The sequence below is a fragment of the Engystomops pustulosus genome, chromosome 2, assembly GCF_040894005.1.
Source record: "Engystomops pustulosus chromosome 2, aEngPut4.maternal, whole genome shotgun sequence".
In the NCBI taxonomy this organism is placed as follows: Eukaryota; Metazoa; Chordata; class Amphibia; order Anura; family Leptodactylidae; genus Engystomops; species Engystomops pustulosus.
The window spans coordinates 60035849-60058637 of NC_092412.1; the positions used below are offsets into that span (position 1 = coordinate 60035849).

Here is a 22789-nt window from a genome sequence, read left to right on the forward strand (position 1 = left end):
CCTCTCTCATTGGGGCAGATTTATCAAGTGTCTGAAAGTCAGAATATTTCCAGTTGCCCATGGCAACCAATCACAGCTCAGCTTTCATTTTACCAGTGCTCATGAACATTTTTAAGGGGAGCTGCAATTGGTTGCCATGGGCAACTAGAAATATTCTGACTTTTAGACACTTGATAAATCTGCCCCATTGTGTGCCATTCTTAATAATCCATGCACCAGACCGTGACATGCCAGAAGTTCCACTCCTAAGTAATTTCAGGGCAAAACTCATGCACTGGAATATGGCTTCATGCACAGAGCCATGTGCTGGGTCAGATCACGGCTGGGTAGAGGAAGGAGGTGGTTGGGCACTCCACACGTCTCCCCTATCCATAGGAAGCCAAGTGGCCGCAAAATGTCCTATATTGGCCATGGTGTGGTGAGACAAAGTGTGCTCACATCACCATGACCCAGTGTCATAGACCTGAAGGGAGGCCGTAATGTTCAACAGTTTGCACGGCCAGAACACGGCCCTGCACACAAGGCATAAGGCCTAAATTTCAGCTATAATGGAATTCTCAGGTCAGGCAATAGGAAATTTTTGGGAAAAGGTGCTGTGCACAATGAAAAAGATTTAACAAAACATTCTCAAATGCCTGGCTATGCACTAGGAATTGCTACTTTTTCATGCCTTGACCGCCAGTAAACTTTGTATATTTGTATACAGAGGCCGCACAAAATTTTTCTGTGCATTTTAGAGGAATATTTATAGTGGAGGAGAAGTAAAAAAAAAAAATAGAAAAGCAAAAAAATGACATACAAGCATGACATACCAGTTGCTATTTAACCCTTTCAGGACTCAAAACTTCAAAACTTTTTTGTTTATCCATTTACAGAGTTGTATGATGCTCGTTATCCGTGGGATAAATAGTACTTTTTTAGTGGCGCCATTTTATATTCCATTAAATGTACTGGAAAGATGGAAAAAAATGCCAAGTGCAGTGAAATTGACAAAAGAAAAATGCATTGGGCTCTGTTTTTACAGCTTTTATTGTGCATTTCAAATGTCGCCTCTTTATTCTTTGGGTGGGTACGATCATAGTGACACCAAATATATACAGGTTTTATTATGTTTTAGTAGATGTAAAAACATTAACATCTTTTGTAAAAAAAAAATTGGACATTTTGCCAAATTCTAAGAGCACTGTTTCATTCGTCAGCGTACGGACCTGTGTTAGGTGTCATTTTTTGGACACACAAAAAATGTGCTGAAAATCGCACACTTGGCTTATACTCGAGTCAAAAAAAAAAGTTAAAGAAAGAAGACCTGCGGGGGGCGCTAGAAAGGTGAGTTTTAAATTTGTTTTTTAGATGGGAGAGGGGGCTGATGGCTGCTATATACTATGGGGGCTGCTGGCTGATACATATTGTGGGGGTTGCTGGCTGCTATATACTATGGGGGCTGCTGTCTGCTATATACTGTGGGGGCTGCTGGCTACTATATACTGGGGGGTGCTGACTGCTATATACTGGGGGGCTGCTGGCTGCAAAACAGGGCAGGGGGATGCTGGCTGCTATATACTGTGGGGGCTGCTGGCTGTAAAACAGGGCAGGGGGATGCTGGCTGCTATATACTGGGGGGGGTGCTGACTGCTATATACTAGGGAGCTGTGACCAATGCATTTTCCCCCATAGACTTATACTCAATAGGTTCTCCCAGTTTTTAGTGGTAACATTAGGGGCCTTGGGTCAGCTTATACTCGAGTTTATATGGTATACAATATATTATAATGCGGTATATTGTGAATATACTGCTCCTCTATTATAGTCTGTCTGTTGGCCCAAGAGTCACATCTAGTGGCAGTCCATAGACATTCCTTTATGAGTATCAGAGTACTCATATATACTACAGGCAAATACTGATACAGAGATATAATGTACTGGCTTATTTATAGTGCAGTTTTATGTCTATGTACACAGTGAGTGAGATGACATAATTAAAAGTTCACACAGTTGCTTGAAGCTGCACAATTTCTTTAGCGCCCATTAGTCGTACAAGGCTGACCCTGTGTATGCACCGGCCCTGGGAGGTCACTGATAGCACATGCCTATATAAACACCTGTAGCTGCAGTGAAGTTTTTAGGATCCAGACTGGGAATACTGTACTTCATTATGAAGTTCACAATTGTTCTTCTGTTGTTCTTACCATGTGTAATCCATGGAGCCAGCCTGCCAGAACCAAGTAAGAATTTTTTTATAAATCTTAACTCTTTGAATATTTTAGTCAATTTTTTTAGCCAGCCATATATGGGTCTATGTAAAGTCTGTACTTGTTAGCCCATTTCCCAATGCATAGTGTTTCCTTGGTTCAGCATGGAGTAGTCTTACTAGGATTGGGTACTAAGTAGTTTCTTTTCTTATCAAATATGTTTTTATTGAGTTTTTTAAACATTTTCTAGATAGTGAACAAAACATATGGAAACAGACAGGTACAGTATTTCTTCACACAGATACCAATGTCATTAAAGGTAGTGTTTAACATTACTAGACTAGCAGTCTAGCTTCTGTACCATCATATATGGAACAGTAATATCTTACATGTAACTAACATAATGATGTTGGACATCTACCACCAGGATTAAGGATTGTAAACCAGGCACACTGACATACTGGTGTGTGCCCTCTTTGACAGGATGTGCTCTTCTTTACGCTTCTCATACCCTTGTTTTTAAGATTAAAAGCTATAAAAAAATTATGCAAATGAGCTTATGGGGCTCCAGGCTCCATTAACACATACGAAACTTGGAGCCCCTCATGATCATTTGCCTAATTTTCAAAGCTATTTTTTTTGTAAAAAATCAGGGTATAAAAAGCTAAGAGAATAGTGAATCCTGCTAGAGGTGGTGGATTTCCGTTAACATAACACGTGTATAAAAGAACCTAGGAATAGAATAATTAGGAAATCAGGGGAGCAAGACTCCAAGGGTTTAATATTGTACCAGAAGGAGGGGAGGGGGGAAGGTGGGAAACAGGGCTACTGCCTAAAGGTGGGTGATGGTGAAGTTGGGTCTTGTGGAAGTTAACACATGATCTCTGACCAGGAAGTCCTGCTCTTTAGGAATTTAGGATAGCTGCGGTTGCTTAGTGCACACATTTCCTCCAAATGACATAGCTGTGATGTTTTATTCACCCAATGTGAGGCAATGTGGTTTTCCTATGTAGGGGATGACAGATTTTTCTGCTAGAATCATCTGAAACCATACAGTCTTATTGTACTTCTCACACCAGGGGTAGGGGATGTGGGTGAGGCATATAATCTGTGCATTCAGAGGAGACACAGGTGGGCAGAGATTTCATATGACAGATTTAATTATTTCCTAAAAAAGGCGGATAAGTGGGCAGTTCCACAAGATACAAAGGAGAGTCCCTTTACTTTGTTGACATCTCCAACACAAATCAGAAATGTTGTCATCATGCTTGTGTAGGACAATAGGGGCTCTGTACCACTTACTCACTAGTTTATAGCTGGTCTCCTGTAATGTGTTGCATTAGGGGCCTGAACCGAACAAGCAGTCCAACTCTCTCTCACAAGCCTGTAAGAGACTTTGCATATGATCAGAGGGGCTATATAGAAAGAATTTGTATAGTGTGGACACTATTTTAGTAGTCAGGGAGGAGGTAGGTATCATTTTCTCAAAGCAGGTGAGATTCTGTAGATGGTTCCCTTGCTGAGTTATCAATTTAAAGTTTTTCGCCACAATGTGTAAGGGAATGTACTGATAATGTGGGGACCATTCTCGGAGTGATGTCAGTGGTGGAAATGCTCCATCTTCCGGACTCCTAGAAGTTAAGTAGTTGCTTTTCAACTGCAGAAATTACCTGTTCTCCATCATAATACACAGTATAGACATATAAAACAATGATTAGTATAGACATATAAAACAATAGGATCACTTTGGATCCCTTCTTACCTAGTCTGAAGTAAGTACTAAAAAAGTATTTGTTACCATGACATTGAGATCACAATATCAATAATGAATCATATTATAAATATGAAAAATGCTGCCTTTTAGTTGCCTGGCCTAGAAAAAAAAATAGAAATTCAAAAAAAAGTTCCACATCACACACAATAGAACCAATGAAAATGACAGCTCATCATGTAAAAACCAAGCCTTTGAGCTGTCAATGGAAAATTTTTAATTTAGATGATGCAAAAACTATTCTGTGCAGTAAAAGATAAAGATAAAAGTAATAATTGGAAATAAAATAAAAATATATCCTCTCAACACAAAGAGTTCATAAAATGAAGTCATAACCTATAGGCACCCCAAATTTACACCATCAAAATGTGTTACTTATCTTGCCAAAAAATGGTATAAGATCTTTAGATTTTATGGAGGTGCTTTATGGGAAAACACAGCCAAACACATTTTCCAGGTGTTTAATCAAATTAAAGTTATTAAAGTGAACTCTAACAGTTTCCACTTTATAGTGAACTTAGTTTTGACTACTACTTTTGTAGACAGTATAATGATTGATATCAATTTTAGATTTTTCTACCTTTTTATTTTATTTTGAAACCAGGGCAAGAAGTGTTTTCTGCCACTAATGCCGAGATTACAAGTCTGGCTGAACAGTTATTTTCCTCAGATGCAAACAAAGCTGTAGGTGGTGATGTGACATTAAGTCTGCAATATAAGGCATCTAGTACACAGACCAGCTCAGGAACAGACTTTGCCAGCCAAAGGTAAGCTGTTTTCTTTCTTTCCGTTAATTAATATTTATTATACCTATAAAAATGCTAAAAATACTTTTAGGGTCAGGAAGTAAGAGCTCTCTTTGCCAATTAAGGCTGCATTGTAGACATTTGGAGACTTATAGCCATTGATGCTTCACTAGGGGATTCTAGAAAATATTTCCCTAAAACAATCTATACTTGGTGTCGGTGCCCAGTTCCATTTCCAGCACCATTACATCACTGTGGAAAATGGCGGACAATGCCTACCCACAGGTCAGCTGTCATGCAGGAGGCCCCAACATCTGGAGCTAGTGTAGTCAGGAGGAGTGTAGTCAGGAATGGAACCAGGGTCACAACGGGAAATCACAGTAATAGCGCAAGGCATCAGACACAGCTTTCTCTAAGGCACAAGGCACGAAGATCCGGCAGGGTGTGATGGAAGAGGCAGGTCCATTAACGGTGCGCTGGCCATTTAAATTTCCAGGGGCCGGTGCGTGATGCACGCGCACTGACCGTGAATGGGAATCTGGAACAGGGAGAGGTGAGTGGCGCTGACGCCACGCCAGCGGGCACCGAGGGGCACGGGTGAGCCTGCGACCTGTGATATGGGTTGGGGGAGCACCTCTGAGAGTATATATATATATATATATATATACATATATAGACACATACACAGGAGATACAGACACTACCGATATAGAAATATACTGAGCACTAATGGTGATGATAAAAATAAAGTATTTATTCAGTACACTTTAAAAATAGAGCACAAACATAGGTGAAACATTTTTGCATTGTCACATTTTGTAGATTTTTTTTAATAATTGCTTTTCACATTTTTTGTTTTCTCTTTTCACCAGTGCCATGCTCAGCAAACTAATTTGTATGTTCCTTATCTGTTACATGTGTATTCATTATACTGCACAGGTTATTCTATAATATAGCATTGTAGCTAGGAGAGATTTCACTTGTCTAAATTGTCATATTTTATGCACTTTTATTTCTGATTGGCAGGAATTGTATCTACAATACTGCATAGTTTATCATGCAACACATATTATATGTGTTTTTACTGATTGCAGTAGCCTGTAGCGGTTTCTGATTTTACCATTAGCTTACACTTAATGCATATTTGTACTTTTATACATTCATTGCACTCTGTTCTGTGAGCAGATGGTCGTATATTGGTTTGTGCCCTGTCTTTCTATCTTTCTATGGCACATGCCCTTGTATGGCATTCCTGGTACGAGTCCATTTTTTAAAATAGGATTTGTATACACGGGAGATAGATGATAAGCATCTTCACCCGGGCATTCAACCAAGAAGTAATAAAAGAGTAATGCATCCTTTAGGACAGGGGTCCCTGGGCAAATACCCAGTTTGCCTCCCCTAACGCCAGCCCTGTGAGTGTATATAAAATGAGTATGAGGGTATATATAAAATGGAAAAAGGGGGGCTGTAAATATAAAATTAAATGATAAGGGTGCTGTATATATCAAATTAAATGAGAAGGAGCTGTATATATACAATTAAAGGAGAAAGGGGTATACATATACACAATGAAAGTAGAATGGGGGCAATATATATAAAATGAAAGGAGGAGGAGTGGTTGTTTGTAAAATGCAAGGAGAGCAGTGCATGTGAATTTTAAAGGGGTTGTCCGAGAGTTATGAAAATTAACTAAAGGTGGCCGGAGGGGGCTGCTTAAAAAAATAAAGAACTACTTACCTTCCGGGGCCCTCCGGTGTCCAGCGCTGGACTCCGCTTCCGGCTGGACCCGACAACCTTCCGGCCCCCATACACAATGCTGTGAATTGGGACGGATAGGCGTGGCCAGCCATGGCCGGCCGGAAGCTGAGTCCAGCACCGCGGGGCACCCACAGGGCGCCGGAAGGTAAGTAGTTCTTTATTTTTTTAAGCAGCCCCCTCCGGCCACCTTTAGTTAATTTTCATTTACTCGGACAACCCCTTTAATTATTTGAAGGCACATTATATAAATTCAGGGTGGAGTTTGTGATGCCTTTATAATAACAGTGCATAAATGCATGCATTGCTGGAAGTGTGAGCAGATGTGTTTATATTTTTACAGCTACTTACACTTCCAGGAATGAAAAAAAATGCTTCCTAACCAGCCAGATGCATGATAACATACAGGTTCCTGGTTTTAGTGGGCCCCTGAGCGATAGAGCCTCAGTGGGCCCCTTCATGGGCCACCCCTCCACCTGTAGACACACTGTATCCCCCCTCCAGCTACACTGCCCCCTCCCCCTGTACACACACTGTATCCCCCCCACTCCAGCTACACTGCCCACCCACCCCCTGTAAACACTGCCTCACCCCCCTCCAGCTATACTGCCCCCCTCCCCCTGTACACACACTGTATCCCCCCCACTCCAGCTACACTGCCCCCCTTCCAGCTACACTGCCCCTCCTCCAGGAAAGAAAAAACTCACCTTTCCTCGAAGCAGCACAGTAGCAGCCACTATCTTTCTCTGGCATGCGCCCGCTGTGCGCCGCTTTGGGGGAACGAGGACAGGTGAGTTTCGGATTCTGCTTCTATGCTGCACTTCCGACGAGCGCAGCATAGAGGCAGAAAACAACACCCGCCGGAAGGGGATCATTAAAGCAACACTGGTAAAATTGACCCGGGGGCCCGAGTGGCACTTGCCCGGGTAAGCCGGGTACTGGCGCCAGGCCTGATAATATATAAAACAGATAAGATTCTGCAATGTGATTAAAAATGCATTGCAAATGCCACGTTTGACTGCACCCTGACTGATCCCCATACAGGTCCCCTGGAAAATAGTGCTGTCTCTCTTGGCACTTTGTTGTGGAGCTGTGCTGTGTAGACAAGTGCAGCTGTGAACTTAGTTTCTATCATGTCCTTCCATTACTTAAAGTATAAAAATAGCTCTGAAGCCCATTTTTCACAGAGGGAAGCTCCATTCATGTAACCGAATGGGGAATGGGGGGAATATGGGCACCTTCTATACAGTTCCCATTATTCTCTTTTATAACAAATATAAGATAACAGAAACTATTAGCCCTATTGTCAAATTTATGGCTGTACAAATAAGGTCTCTCCACACTGGACTAAAATCAGTCGAATTTTACATTATTTATACTGGTGAAATGTGTGATAAATCCCCAGCTGAGTATATAATAGATGTATATTGGTAAATTACCTAATTATCCCGCCCCCCATTACAAAAAACATAAAGTAAAGCGGACAACCCATTATGCATAACATAGCATATTATTTTATTATTATACAAATAACACAATCCAACACCTCAGGAGGCAGCGTGTAGCACTTATGCTGGGGTTGTTTCCTCTGCCTTATGTTCATTTATGGAAAAAAAATGTATGTTTTCTTCGTCTTATAGCCTGTTGCTTCAGCTCTTATAGAGCCTACTGTATTTTTTTTAATTAAAGTATAACAGGGATTTAATATACACACACAGTGTCATCATTATCAGTAATTATTCATATGAACTCCACTTATCAATATTAACCTGAACTTGAGTTGCTGTACTCAAGAGATGCGGGAGCCTTGTACCTTCAAATAAATGGAGAGGCAGGTCACCCATGCAAGGCTTACAGTATTTTTCGGACTATAATGTGCGCCGGATGATAAGGCACACCATCAATAAATTCCTGCTAAAACGTCTAGTTTCATATATAAGGCGCACCGGATTATAAGGCGCATCTGATTATAAGTATGAATGACCAGCAGTTGGCAGACCTGTGCACAGTTCAAGGCAGTGCGTAAGTACGGTTAATATATATGGCGCCTTTGTGCGCCTTATAGTCCGAAAAATATGGTACATTTTTAGTGGACATTATGGAGAGTTTTGCTCTGCTACATCTTGCAGTCCAATAGAAGTACTTGCCACTGCATTCATTATGGATCAGAAGATATTTCCCCCTCCTCCTTCTTGTGTCAAAGTGTTTGGTAGGGGTAACTTGATATTACTGGAAAATCCTATCTGCTTTGCTGGAACTGTGTCACACTGTAGAGTTGTATTAGGCTATTTTAATGGTAAATCACTACATGTATACGTACAATGAAGCCTTAATATAACAAAGTAAAGGTTCATATAAATATGGGTCACTATATACCACTAACTATTTATTGCCATTTTTCCCACCAGGCTTTTCAGCTACGTCAATGAGGCAAAACTCTTTGCCCGTCCAACCTTTTCTCGCTACATTGCTCTGCTTGACAATTATATAAAAACCACTGGGACAGCGGAGTCAGTGCCCACCGGCGAAATCACAGAACAGAATGCATTTGTAGATGAGATCTTCAGGACCACCGTGTTTAGCAGGCTCTCAAGCTTTTTAGTCTCCAAAGGTAAATTCAGCAGTGACCTGCACCCACAAGCCAAGCCTAAGTGACCATGAGGGGGCACATAAGGCATTATACCCCATATTAGGGGGTCAGTACTGTCAATTATACATTAGTATTGGAGATCAGATACACAGTTTTCATTGTGCATTTGCTCGGTTACACCTTTTCTTGTGTTCTAGTCTTGGCTACAACTTGGGTTGACACTAATGTTTGGAAACTATCATTTATTTCTGTGATTGTCCCCACATACAGGTTATTACACTTCTACTGATAGCTTTAAGGCTGACTTTAAGGAGATGTGGTTTGGCCTGTACACCCGCACCAAAGGACCCTTGGACTCATCAGGCTTTGAGCATGTCTTTCACGGTAAGAAATGGCATTTAAAAAGATCTATAAAAACTAGTAAGCATTCCCACATGTATTGGTGAAGTGTAAAGAAAATGATACATACTTTTGCATGTTTTTGCTACTTAAAAAGCTGTAAAGTGCGGTTTTGCATATGTATTCATCCCCGATACTTTGTAGGACCGCCTTAAGCTGCAATCATAGGTCTCCAAACTGTAGGGATTGTCTCTACCAGCTTAACAAATCTAAAGGCTGGAATTTTTGCCCATTCTTCTTTGCAGTATAGCTTTAGCTCTGTCAGAAAGGTTGGAAAACCTTTGTAAACAAAAGCTTTCAAGTCAAGTGGCAGAATTTCAATAGGAGTTGGGTCTGGACAGTGACCGGGGCATTTAAACACATGAATATGCTTTGATGTAAACCATTCTATTGTAGCTTTGGCTTTATGATTGTTGTCCTGCTGGAAGGTGAATTTATGCCCCAGTCTCACGTCTCATGTCTCCCCTAAGAGGTTTTCTTCTAGAATTGCCCTCTACTTGGCTAAATCAATCTTTCTATCAACTTTTGACCAGCTTCACAGTCCCTGCTAAAGCTAGGCACCACCAGGTTTCACAGGGGGTATGGTGTTCTCAGGGTGATGTGCAGTGTTAGCTCTTCTCCACACATTTGGCATTTATGCCACAAAGTTCATTTTTGGTTTCATGTGACTAGAGCACCATCTTCCATATGTTTGCTGTATACCATACAACGCCAAATGGTGATTCTTCTAGCTTGTTTTCAAAAATGGCTTTCATCTAGCCAGTCTATCTTAATGGGCAGATTTGTGGAGTACATGACTAATAGTTGTCTTGTGGACAGACTCCTGAGCTGTGGATCTTTGCAGCTCCTCTAGAGTGTCCTGGGCATTATGGTGGCTTCTCCTTGTCTGAGCTTTCAGTTTAGGTGGATGGCTCCATAGCCAGTAAGTCTTTGCTGCATATTGCTGCAAAGGCTTACCGGTAACACCCGCGATCGGTGCTAGCACGGCGATCGCCGCCGGCAATGCTGCCGGAGGCTTCAAAAACATGGCGCCGCATGGGCCGCCATTTTACCGCGGATCGTCGCTCCCCAATGATGTCACGGGGAGCAGTGATCCCTTGCCATGACAGCTTCGGGCCTCACGAAGGCCCGAAGCTGTCTCGTTTTAACCCATTCATTACAATGTGCTATCAGATTAAGGTGTGGGGAACCAGTCCATAGCTTTAATGCCTTAATCTTGCAGGAACTGCTGACACACTCCAGCCACATGAGATATAGCATTGTCCTGTATTAGGAGGAACCAGGGCCAACTGCACAAGAATATGGTCTCACAAGGATTCTGAGCATCTCATCTTGTTACCTAATGGCAGTCAGGCTACCACTGGCAAGCACATGAAAGAAGAAATCCCACCCCACACCATTACTGACCCACTGCCAAACCGGTCATGCTGAAGGATGTTGCAGGCAGCAGATCGCTCTCCACGATGTCTCCAGACTGTGAAGAGCACAGCTTGCCATTGGCGAACTTGCCAATCCTGGTGTTCTCTGGCAAAGCCAAGTGTCCTGCACGGTGTTGGGCTGTGAGCACAACCCCCATCTGTGGACGTCGGGCACTCATACCATCCTCATGGAGTCTATTTCTAACCGTTAGTGCAGACACATGCACATTTGTGGCTGCTGGAGGTCATTTTGCTGGGCTCTAGCAGTGCTCCTCCTGTAGGCAGCGGAAGCGGTCCTGCTGCTGAGTAGTTGCCCTCCTACACCCCCTCCCCTTCTTCTGGTGTACTGACCTGTCTCCTGGTAGCACCTCCAGCCTCTAGACACTACACTGACAGACACAGTAAACCTTCTTGTCACAGCGCGCATTGATGTGCTATCCTGGATGAGCTGCACTACCTGAGCCACTTGTGTGGGTTGTAGAGTTCGGCTCATGCTACCATGCATGTGAAAGCACCACCAACATTCAAAATTGACCAAAACATCAGCCAGAAAGCATAGGTACTGAGAAGTGGTCTGTGGTCCCCACCTGCAGAACCACTCCTTTATTGAGTGTGTCTTGCTTATTGTCTGTGAAATTGATCATCAATCAGTGTTGCTTCCTAAGTGGACAGTTTGATTTCACAGAAGTTTGATTTACTTGGAGTTATATTGTGTTGTTTCAGTGTTCCCTTTATTTTTTTTTAATTTTAATTTTTATTAAATTTTTCCAAAAAGGAAACAAAGAATGTAGTACCAATATACATCACATCAAATAAAGATATACATCCAAGCTCTAGTCAGCCTATCTGGTGATGGTCATTTTTGTTGTAATCCGGCCATATTCCTCTGTGTGATCATTGTCCACATCAAATTTGTTATGAGTTCTCTTCGGAATTTGCCGCCTCTGATGAGTTATGCTTCTTCCTGTAGACTAGTCCATTAATTACTAGTAGATTTCAAATAGCGTTTAAAGTGGAGGTACGTTTCTTATCTTAGTCCTAGAGCTGGCCAAGTAGCTTTGCGCCTCCTCCAAAAACAAATAACCAAAAATAACAGATAACCAGAACTTTAATCAGAACTATGACCTGCCTTTATTTTTTTGAGCAGTGCATATACATTCCACACTTTTTAGTTTTTAATTTGTAAAAACTTTAAAATCATGTAACGTTTTTTTTACACCTCAAAAATACTTTATATTTTCTGCTGCTCTTTCACATCAAATATTAATGAAATATACTTAAGTTTGAGGCTGTAATGTTTAAAAATGAGGACAAACTCAAACGTTATGAATACTTTTACTACCCACTTTAGAGAAGGAGATGGAAATTTGGTCGGCCCTTTACAAAACACAGCTGCTATGTAGCTCAATGTTCACATGAGCCGTTGCACCCACCAGGTCACTGATCATGTTACCGTTTATTTGGAAAAGGTGATATTTACAACCTTGAAAATTCAGTCCTTGGATTTTATTTGAGTGGAAAAATCAGGGATTATGGAAGTGTTTATTCAGTGCTCATTTCTTGCTGTTTATACTTGCAGCTTTATATCACCATGATGGTTGACTTTACTGTTTATAAGAAGAGATGTCAACCCAGTTGAATGAGTGTCAGAAAATGTGCGTGGCCCTTTAATTAAAGGGTGTGGTATACAGGCAGTCCTCTGATTTAACAACACCCCACTGCAATTATAAAGTATACCTGTTCCGACTTACATGCAAATTCAATTTAAGAATTGCCTCTAATAGTCGAGTGAAGTGAATAGGACTGTAATATCAGATATAACCAATAGGAGGCACTGTTTTTTATTTTTAAGAATGCCATGTATGTAATTTACAATTTAGGACAACCCCTTTAAACAAATAAATATGAACAATAGGGAACACTAGTGACCCTTGTTTGCAGCCGGTTGTGTTATCAATGAGTGAGGTCCACGTACACGCCAATGACAAAAAAAAGACTAAAATAAATTTTAAAAGGCTAAAATAATTTTTCTTCCTTTGAATACTAGGGTATATTGAGCACAAAAGCGTATTGTTTTCGGGAACCCATGGTTGGTTGTAATAAAAAAGATTGCCTGAGCAGCAAACATGGGTCGGCTCAAAAAATGAACGGCTTGGGGAGTGAGGTTACATAGAGAGCTGTAGTACTACCTTGGTTGTACGTATAGAGCCTTTACAATGCTGTATATAATGGTGTTAAACAAGGCATGTTATACCATATGGCAAGTCTGTAGCATTATGCAAATGATCACTATATTTTTGCATTATGCATGGAATCTGGAACTTTTGAGTATAACTTCAAAGAAGAATGTTACTGACCTCTGCTCCCTGTACACAGGTGAAATCCACGGTGGTAAGATATCAGGATTCCACAGCTGGGTTCAGTTCTACCTGCAAGAAAAAGCTGGACAGATCAACTACCTGAGTTACAGTGCAGATGGCCCAGTGAGTACTTCTTGTCTGTATACATATAATGCCACATTACCTACATGGGATTAAAAGACATACCCAAATAATATTAACAAAATTTATAACAACAAATTAACACTGATACCATGTGTTACTTGGATAAAAATTTGGCCACAGCCCTTATTTATTAACGTTAACCATAAAACTTTGTGAAATTAAATTCAAAGCAATACTCAAAGCTCAGCCAAAGGCTTGAGACAGAACTATTTACTATGCAAATTCACTTTATAAAGGCAATTTTACCGCAGCTTACTGTGACAGTAAATTGACAAAATTCACAGAGCGGGAGATGGGAGGATGACATATCTATCTATCTATCTATCTATCTATCTATCTATCTATCTATCTATCTATCTATCTATCTATCTATCTATCTATCTATCTATCTATAGTATATTTTTAAAAACCCTCACAATAATCTTGTGCTGTCTGTACTGTGGAGATCACTTTTCAGTTGTTGTCTTTTAAAGGAAACTATAACAGAAACCTTTGTTGCAAATGTAAATGTAGTCTAAGCTTTAGATGTGGTGAAGATGATTTTACAACAAAATACACCAGGGTTTTGTTGTAATCGATGCCACAGTTTTACAGAAAAAGAGGCATGGCCATTTAAAATTGGGATTGACCTAAGTTTCTGTCCTGTGCACCAAAATTTTGCTACCTTGTGTGTAAACTTAGATTACCTAAAAGAGACGAGACTAATAATAAATACATTTTAAATGCGGGTCCCACTTCTGAGACCTTCCCCAACTTTCTTGATAATGGGGGTTGTCTGACACCCTTTCTGTGGCCAGGCTGAACAACAGATTTGCAAAGTATTCACATGTCTATACTCTCGTCTAATTTCAATACCCCCATAGACTTCAATGGAGATTGGCTGTGCATGCACACAGCCTTTTGCTGCCTTAGACGAAATTTTTTTTAATGCACCCCCTTCCCCCGGCCATCTACCCCTGACCTCTGCTATATGCACCCCAATAAATATATAGACAGATCTTAAAGTGCTACACTTTTAGCAGAAAATACTGAAAACTTTACTACATTTGATAACATCCCCAGAGCCTTACAGGTACTCTGTTACTGACACTACCCAGGCTGTCACTCCCACAAACACTACTAGGTCAGTCAGTGACCCAGACATTAGTGGCAAATAGTACCTTACAGATGCCGATCTGCTCCATCAGGAAGAGGACTTAATCATGACTTCTCCCGGCCATTACTGCTGATACCATCCCCAGATGTCTTCAGCTCTGTGTCTCCACACTGGGCCAGTATAAATACCATAGTCACTTACAGTATAATGTACCAACACTGCGCTACTAAATATATATAACAACAAAACTGACCTTCACTGCCTGCCACGTATAAAACATCCATTTGATTGTCTTGTATATACAATCCCCTGGCATTAGTTATAGCATGTACAGAACTCCTATTTATTATATATATATATATATATATATACTGAAACCCCTGTAGTGATTACATACAGCACCCACTAATTAATATACAGCCCCCATAATAAAGAGCGTTTGTATTTCGTTTTGAAACCCAATATAAGCGCATCAGACAAAACACTTCACCAAATGCATATGTATGCAATATGCAATATTTATATAAGTAACAACAATTAGATTAACAATGTGAAACACTTACTACCTCTTTTAACATTCCTATGCGTTGCTGATGTGTTTTGCCCCATTTGTTTGCATTCCATTTCAAAGCCCAAAGCAAACGCATCATATGAATAGTATATTGTATTCTCTAATTAATATAAAACACCCTGTTATTATTAAGTTAGCCCCCTCCTAATTTGTATACAACCCCTAATGATTTTATATACAGCACCACCCTGACTTATGAATAAATAACTTACCCCATATATAAAACCCCCTCCAATTAAATAAATATCTGGCCTCATATGTAGATCCCGTCCCAGTTTAAGAAAATATTGGGCCCCATATGTAAATATCCCCCCTCCAGTTTAATACATTTCTGGACCCATATGCAGATTCCACTCCCCCCAGTTTAATAAATATCTGCCACATATACAATCCCCCCTAGTTTCTGGCCCTATACACTATACACTATATAATAAATATCTGGTCATTTAAAAAAATAAAACTAATACTTACCTAGATCCAGTCTGGGCTCTGTGGTCACTGCTGTCCTCCACATGGTGCATCTGCCAGCTCTTCTACCGGGATGCGGCTTCTGTATGGAGACATAAACTTGTGGGGAGATGTGACCTGGCATAAGAGCCGGAAGAAAATGAGAGTGGAGAAGACATCCAGGTAATAGCTGCTCTGTATATCAATCACATAAGTGACACAGACACAGATGCGATTGATATTTCTGATGGGCAAATTGGACAGTCATGGGCGACTGAATAGCCCACATTAGATTAGAATATTTTGCCGCCCCAAAAAGCACTCTGCCAACTGCCGCCTGAGGCATAAAGGTCATCTTGCCTCATAGCAGCTGCGGCCCTGCATGCACAGCAAACTCTTTCCTAGCCTCATGAATAGGTGTGGGTCTAAGAGGACTCATGTCACACTGATTATTTTTACTGTTTTTCATTTTTAGTGGACAAGTTACCCCGATGTATATGGCTTCCAGTTCAAGTGGTCTACATACCTTAAAACCTTGGGGTCGATGTTTATTGGAAGCAGTCCTGAGTTTGAGTTTGCTGTGTACACCTTGTGTTACATAACTCGTCCCGATAGTCTGTGAGTACATTATGTCTCTGTGTTGCCTATTTATAGATATATTATATGACTGTCTTTCATTGCTCTTCTCATAATATGATATTGTTTAATTGTTTAGGTGCACACTCACTGCTGGTGGACACACTCTCAAAATACAAACATACACATGGGCCAATTCATCCTATGGAAATGGCAAGAGATACGTGGCATCTGCCTATCCAGTCGTCTAGAGTCAAAGCTTTTCTCTTGAAATAAAGTCTACCTTCAGCAAATATGTTGTCTGGTGTTATTTTGTTTTAGTGTTGTACATCATTGCTTCTACCTGTACCAGAATCACATGGATTGTGGGAAATGTTGCCCTGGTGGTTGCCAAATCTGATGGTAGAGAAATAAGAGGAATGGTAAAATAACTGGGTAGCCTGATAAGGGATGGATTGGAGCAGAGCAAGTGTATTAGAAAGTGCACCACAGAAGAGTAGAAGTGGACCTGCCACCAGATGTACAATGACATAACTTGGTTGCCTCTGTGCCCCTGATCATTTTGGAGTTGTTCTTGTAATTCGTCCAAGTGTTGGAAAGATTTCATCCCCAGTAGTTTATATGTGCCGGGGGCTGGTAACATATTTTTTTTTAAATTGCACCTTTGCCTGTTACAATAAAAGCATGATGGGTACAAAATATATATTATGTAACTTTTACTTATAGTCAATTAAAAGCCCCTCTCTGTTCAAGGGCCTTATTCCATAAAACATGTATAGCATTACCTCTACAATTATGTTAGATAAATATTAATACAGGGGCGGTAGATGTAGGTACATCTAATCAATGATGTATATTTATCCAAAACTATACACTTTGGGGGATATTTATCATATGCCGGCACTTGTGCGTCCCCCTGCTGCATTTTCGCAGCACGATACATCAAGAGGCTTCACCCTTTGGATGTATTGGACAGGGAACTGCCCTTTGTTTATTCTGCGCCAGTCCCTGCACATTTGAAAAGTTGCCGGCAGCAGCGAGTGCGCACTCCTGGGCGGCCGCACCCCCCCCTTCACGCCCCTTCACGCCAGTGAGATTGGGGCAAATAATCGCAGGTGCTATCAGTGGGGCAGAGGCCCTGATAAATATGCCCCATTATGTAGAAAATGGAAGGATCTCACCAATCCCAGGTTCCGTCAAGATACCTATTGGTCCCTATAGTTCGTAGCCCTAAGGCTACATTCACACGAACGTATGATTTCTCCAGCCGTATATACGTGACGTTTTTCATCCGCATGAAGCACGTATGTAACCCGTATTTTATACGTCCCCATAGACTTCTAGGGCATACGGAACTGAAATGCGGGAGAAAATAGGACATGCTCTATATTTTTATACGGCCAGTATACGGTACGGTACGGAACGGAGTTAACAAAGGCAATATAAATGGTCAAACGTATTGTCCATTGAAATGAATGTGGCCGTATGTAATCCGTAAAAAAACGGTACGGATACGGACGTTTTCATATGGCCGTGTGAATGTAGCCTAACACCCACATGTAATTGATCCTGTCCTTACAAGGACAGTTCCAGATAACTTACCTACTCTAACAAGACCCTAACTAGTAGTATTTCTTTCCCACAGTGTCATTCCCGACGCATTTCCTCCTTGTCCCAAGGATTCATCAGGGGGTCCAAACAATTGGTGTTGGCATAGCATTCCCAGGTATTTGTGAGAGTGTGGCAGTGGCCAAACACTCATTAGAAGCCCGGCATATTTGCCTGTTAGTCTAACATTGCTGCACATAGTGCGGTTTTCACTGTTTTTAATAAATGTGGGCCAACGTTTTCGTATGGATAACAAGCAATGTACAAAATTAGGTCCCTGTAATTTTCACTCTCATTTTCCCATCTCCAGTAGCTGATTTCTATTATAAATGGTCATTCCCAGACTAGGGATAAGAAGTGACATTGAGTTTTGTAAGTCTTTAGTTACCAGGCATCCAGCTGTTTTACTAATAAATATTGCATAAAAGTGTCTTGTAGATGTCCTTAATTAGCTAGTGGACTGTTTATATCAGTCTCGACCACACAAACTGTATCTGTATGAGAATTATTCAGCTCCGACAATTACTTTATATTAAATTGCAGAAACATCTGCAATGTGTTCTTCACACATAGGGGCAGATTTATGAAGTGTCTGAAAGTCAGAATATTTCTAGTTGCCCATGGCAACCAATCACAGTTCCCCTTTAAAATATTCATGAGCACTGGGAAAATGAAAGCTGAACTGTGATTGGTTGCCATAGGCAACTAGAAATATTCTGACTTTCAGACTGCTTGATAAATCTGACCCATATTGTTCTTCACATACTATTGTGAAGAACGCCGTTCGGCACGCGTGTCTTCCGATAACTTAGTAGATGTACGGAACATCTGCAATGTGTTCTTTACTGTGTTCTTTCAATGTGTTCTTTCAGTGAAAAATGCTCGAGTCTCGCATTGACTTCAATGGGGTTCGTTATTCGATACGAGCACTCGAGCCACTGGAAAAGTTTGACCCGAGTAACGAGCACTCTCTAGGTAACACATATATTATTGGGAAAAAATACTTCCTGACCACAAATTCTTGAAACATTCTGTATTAAAGGAAATCTACCATTTGTTTTTATGCATTGTGATCCAAACATACATTGAGAATGCTGTAGCTACACTGATGCAGAAAGATATCTTGTTCAATCAATAAACCGAGTGGTTTTGGTCAAAAAACAATTAGAAAATTCAGGACTTTGGGGAAGCTGGGTTCAAACCGTAGATAAAAGATCTGCCTGAATTGTCCAGACAGGACTAATAAACCTGAGCAGGATGACTCATACACAGCACCTGGGCGATGGTGCAGCGTTTGATTACTTCTGGCTGTCAGGGACAACACAGTGATAACATTATGCTGCCCAGGACAAGGCTGAAGGGTAAGAGGAGAACCAGCCACAGAGCCTCATTATCATAATTTTATAATTGTTTTTCCAGCAAAACCACTCAGTTCATGCATGAAACAAGATATGTTTCTGCATCAGAGTAGCTACAGCATTCTCAAGGTATGTTTGGTTCATAAGCATAAAAGAAAATTGTAGATTTCCTTTAATAAAGTTGTCTTATTATTATTTTTTTTTAATCAAGTTGTCTTTATTTAAGCAAATACATACAAACCATTAACTGCATACTGTACATATAGCTGTGACATAAGTGCATATTACAGAGTATAATGTCTTATTATTAAAGATGACCCCTTTACCAACTCCAATCTCCATGTCCTATCTGTTTCCCGTGTACAGAGCGTTACGGTATTGCTCCGTGCGGCCATTGCCATCTATGGGTAACGTGTATACGGCCACAAGCTTGCAGCCGTATATATAGGTCCCCCCGAGGATCGTGTGTATGCAGCCTTAGGCTAATTTCACATGAACGTGTCCGCCGTTGAGCGCGACTCACCCCCTCCCCTTTCCACAGAGAAACAGGGCACACTGCGCCGTATTACGGAGAAAGGTAGGATATGTCCTATCTTTTCCCCGGGTACGGAATAGCCCATACGGCACCGTACCCCCGTTACCAGCGTATGGGGAATGTAAAAGCGACGTATATACTTCAGCCATGTGAATGCAGCCTTAGGGTGATGCCACACATGGCGTTTTGAACCCGTTTTTGGTTCGTATTTAAGCAGTCCGTTAAAGCAGCCCGATTGAATAACACATTTTTTGAAAACGCATCCATTTTTGACAGGTTTTACCAATTATCTTAATTAAAATTGATCAAAAACAGATGAATTTTCAAAAAACGCATGCGTTTTTGGACGGACTGCTTAAAAAACGGACCAAAAATGGGTTCAAAACATCACGTGTGGCATCACCCTTTTAGTCCGTTTTTAAGCATGCGTTTTCAGTCCATTTAAAAACGCATCTGTTTTTTGATGTTTACAATGTGTTTGGCTGCTTTGAAATTGTTTATCTTAATAGACAATAAACAATAAAAAACTGATGCGTTTTAACCGGACTGAAAACGCATGCTTAAAAACGGACCAAAAGCGCCACGTGTGGCATAACATGGTGCGGTCACACGTTGCAGTTACAACTGCATCGCTATCAGTTTTGAGGTGGTTTTAGGTGCAGTTTCTTATTTTAATAAGTGAAAGACATAAACTGAATGAGTGAATGACATTTGTGGAGCAGGTTTCCCCTTCAGAATCGAATTCACCTGTTCAGTTCATGTCTTTCACCTGTTAAGTTAACAAAACTGCACCTAAAACCACCTCAAAACTAATTGTGATGCAGTTTAAACTGCAACGTGTGACTGCACCCTTAGCAAAAGTAATATTTTGAGGGTAAATGCAAGGATATAGAGCAGTGGTGGGGAACCTATAGCACTGTTGCCAGAGGTGGCACTCAGAACCCTCTCTATGGGCACCCATGCCATCATCCCCTGCAGAGTTTGCCAGACAGGACTCAAGGCCTCTTGCAGTCCCAGGCAGCCCAGGACCCTAGAAGCAGTGGCGTAACTTGGAGAGGCTGGGCCCCATAGCAGATTTCTACATGGGGCCCCCTCCCCCCCCAAAAAATATATACATAATTAGGCTGCATTCACATAAACGTGTACCCGCCTGGCTATAGCGTGGCAGGCACATGTCGGGCGCGCTGGAGAGGAGGAGAGGTGATAGCGGCTCACCCCTCTCCATAGAGAATGGAGCCGCATTGTCGTTCTTACGGCCATACATATTTCAGGCTCTATCTCTTTTGCGGCCACGGCTCGAAACAGTGAGTACTCGTTGTGCTCACTGTACCGAGCCCAGGAGCTATAGACACATATGGGGGAAGTACCGTATATACTTGAGTATAAGCCGACCCGAGTATAAGCCGAGACCCCTAATTTTACCACCGAAAACTGGGAAAACCTATTGACTCGAGTATAAGCCGAGGGTGTAGTATACAGCCAGCCCCCATGTAGTATACAGCCAACCAGCCCCCATGTAGTATACAGCCAACCAGCCCCCATGTAGTATACAGCTTGCCCCCAGTAGTATACAGCCTGCCCCCCAGTAGTATACAGCCTGCCCCCAGTAGTATACAGCTTGTCCCCTTGCAGTATACAGCCTGCCCCCAGTAGTATACAGCTTGCCCCCAGTAGTATACAGCTTGCCCCCCATAGTATACAGCCTGCCCCCAGTAGTATACAGCTTGCCCCCAGTAGTATACAGCTTGCCCCCAGTAGTATACAGCCTGCCCCCAGTAGTATACAGCCTGCCCCCCAGTAGTATACAGCCTGCCCCCAGTAGTATACAGCTTGCCCCCAGTAGTATACAGCTTGCCCCCAGTAGTATACAGCCTGCCCCCAGCAGTATACAGCCTGTCCCCAGTAGTATACAGCCTGCCCCCAGTAGTACACAGCACAGCCCCCAGTAGTATACAGCCCCCAGTAGTATACAGCACTGCCCCCATCAGTATACAGTCTGCCCTCAGTAGTATACAGCACAGCCCCCAGTAGTATACAGCTTGTCCCCAGTAGTATACAGCCTGCCCCCATCAGTATACAGTCTGCCCTCAGTAGTATACAGCAGCCCCTATACAGATAAAGAAATAAACTTAATACTCACCCTCCGTTGTCCCGATGTTCGTTGCGGCTCCCGGCGGCTTCCGATCCCCATCGCGGCTCCCGGCGGCTTCTTCACTCTTCTCTGGCCGGGAGATCGTGCTGGCCGCCGCACACTGTGATGCCGCGCTGTCGCCGCTGATGACGTCATCCGCGGCAACAGCGTCGCATCACAGTGTGCGACGGCCAGCGCGATCTCCCGGCCAGTGAAGAGTGAAGAAGCCGCCGGGAGCCGCCAAAGGGATCGGGAGCCGCCGGGAGCCGCGAGGAACACGGGGACACCGGAGGGTGAGTATTAATGTATTTATTTTTTATCATTGACTCGTGTATAAGCCGAGGCGAGGTTTTTCAGCACATTTTTTGTGCTGAAAATCTCGGCTTATACACGAGTATATACGGTATATCCGGCAGCAAATTTGCAGACAGATATACATCCCTCACACGTTATTGTGAATGTACTCTTATACAGACATGTTTATACAATTAGACACATTTCTACACTCTTATATACATACATTTATATACTTATATACACACACATAAATTTCTACACTCATATACTCGCACCTATATACATACAAGTATACACTTATACACACACATTTATGCACTCTGTTACACTGTATATACAAACTCATAAAGTATATACACACATACTGTATATAAACATCACACATACTGCTTACACATTATATACTATATATATATATATTAAACTCACATACAGTATACACTGACCATATAAACACACACATGCAGTATAAAAACGCCATGTACACACATGCTGCATATACATACAGAATATACACACATACAGCAAATACACGCACATTCAGTATATACAGCATATATACACACATATGGGAAATACACACACACATTCAGCATATACATATATACAGAGCATATACATACATACCATATACACAGCATATGCAAAAACACACATACATCATATATGTGCATATATTTAAATGTGCACATATATATGCTTATATAAATATGTGCGTGTATAAATACAGTAGATGCATATATACACATATACACAGTATATACAGATATACAAAGTATATACTCAAGGAAAATA

At 41.5% G+C, this 22789-nt stretch overlaps 1 protein-coding gene across 1 annotated transcript; it reads left to right on the forward strand.

The window, feature by feature from the left end:
• The first annotated feature begins 2067 nt into the window (after window positions 1–2067).
• LOC140116516 (uridylate-specific endoribonuclease D-like) lies at window positions 2068–16360 on the forward strand. Its single transcript, XM_072133029.1, has 7 exons — window positions 2068–2222; window positions 4565–4727; window positions 8873–9075; window positions 9325–9438; window positions 13248–13354; window positions 15965–16107; window positions 16205–16360. The coding sequence occupies exons 1-7, from the start codon at window positions 2153–2155 to the stop codon at window positions 16314–16316; spliced, it is 912 nt and encodes a 303-aa protein (XP_071989130.1). The 5' UTR covers window positions 2068–2152; the 3' UTR covers window positions 16317–16360.
• The last annotated feature ends 6429 nt before the right edge of the window (window positions 16361–22789 follow it).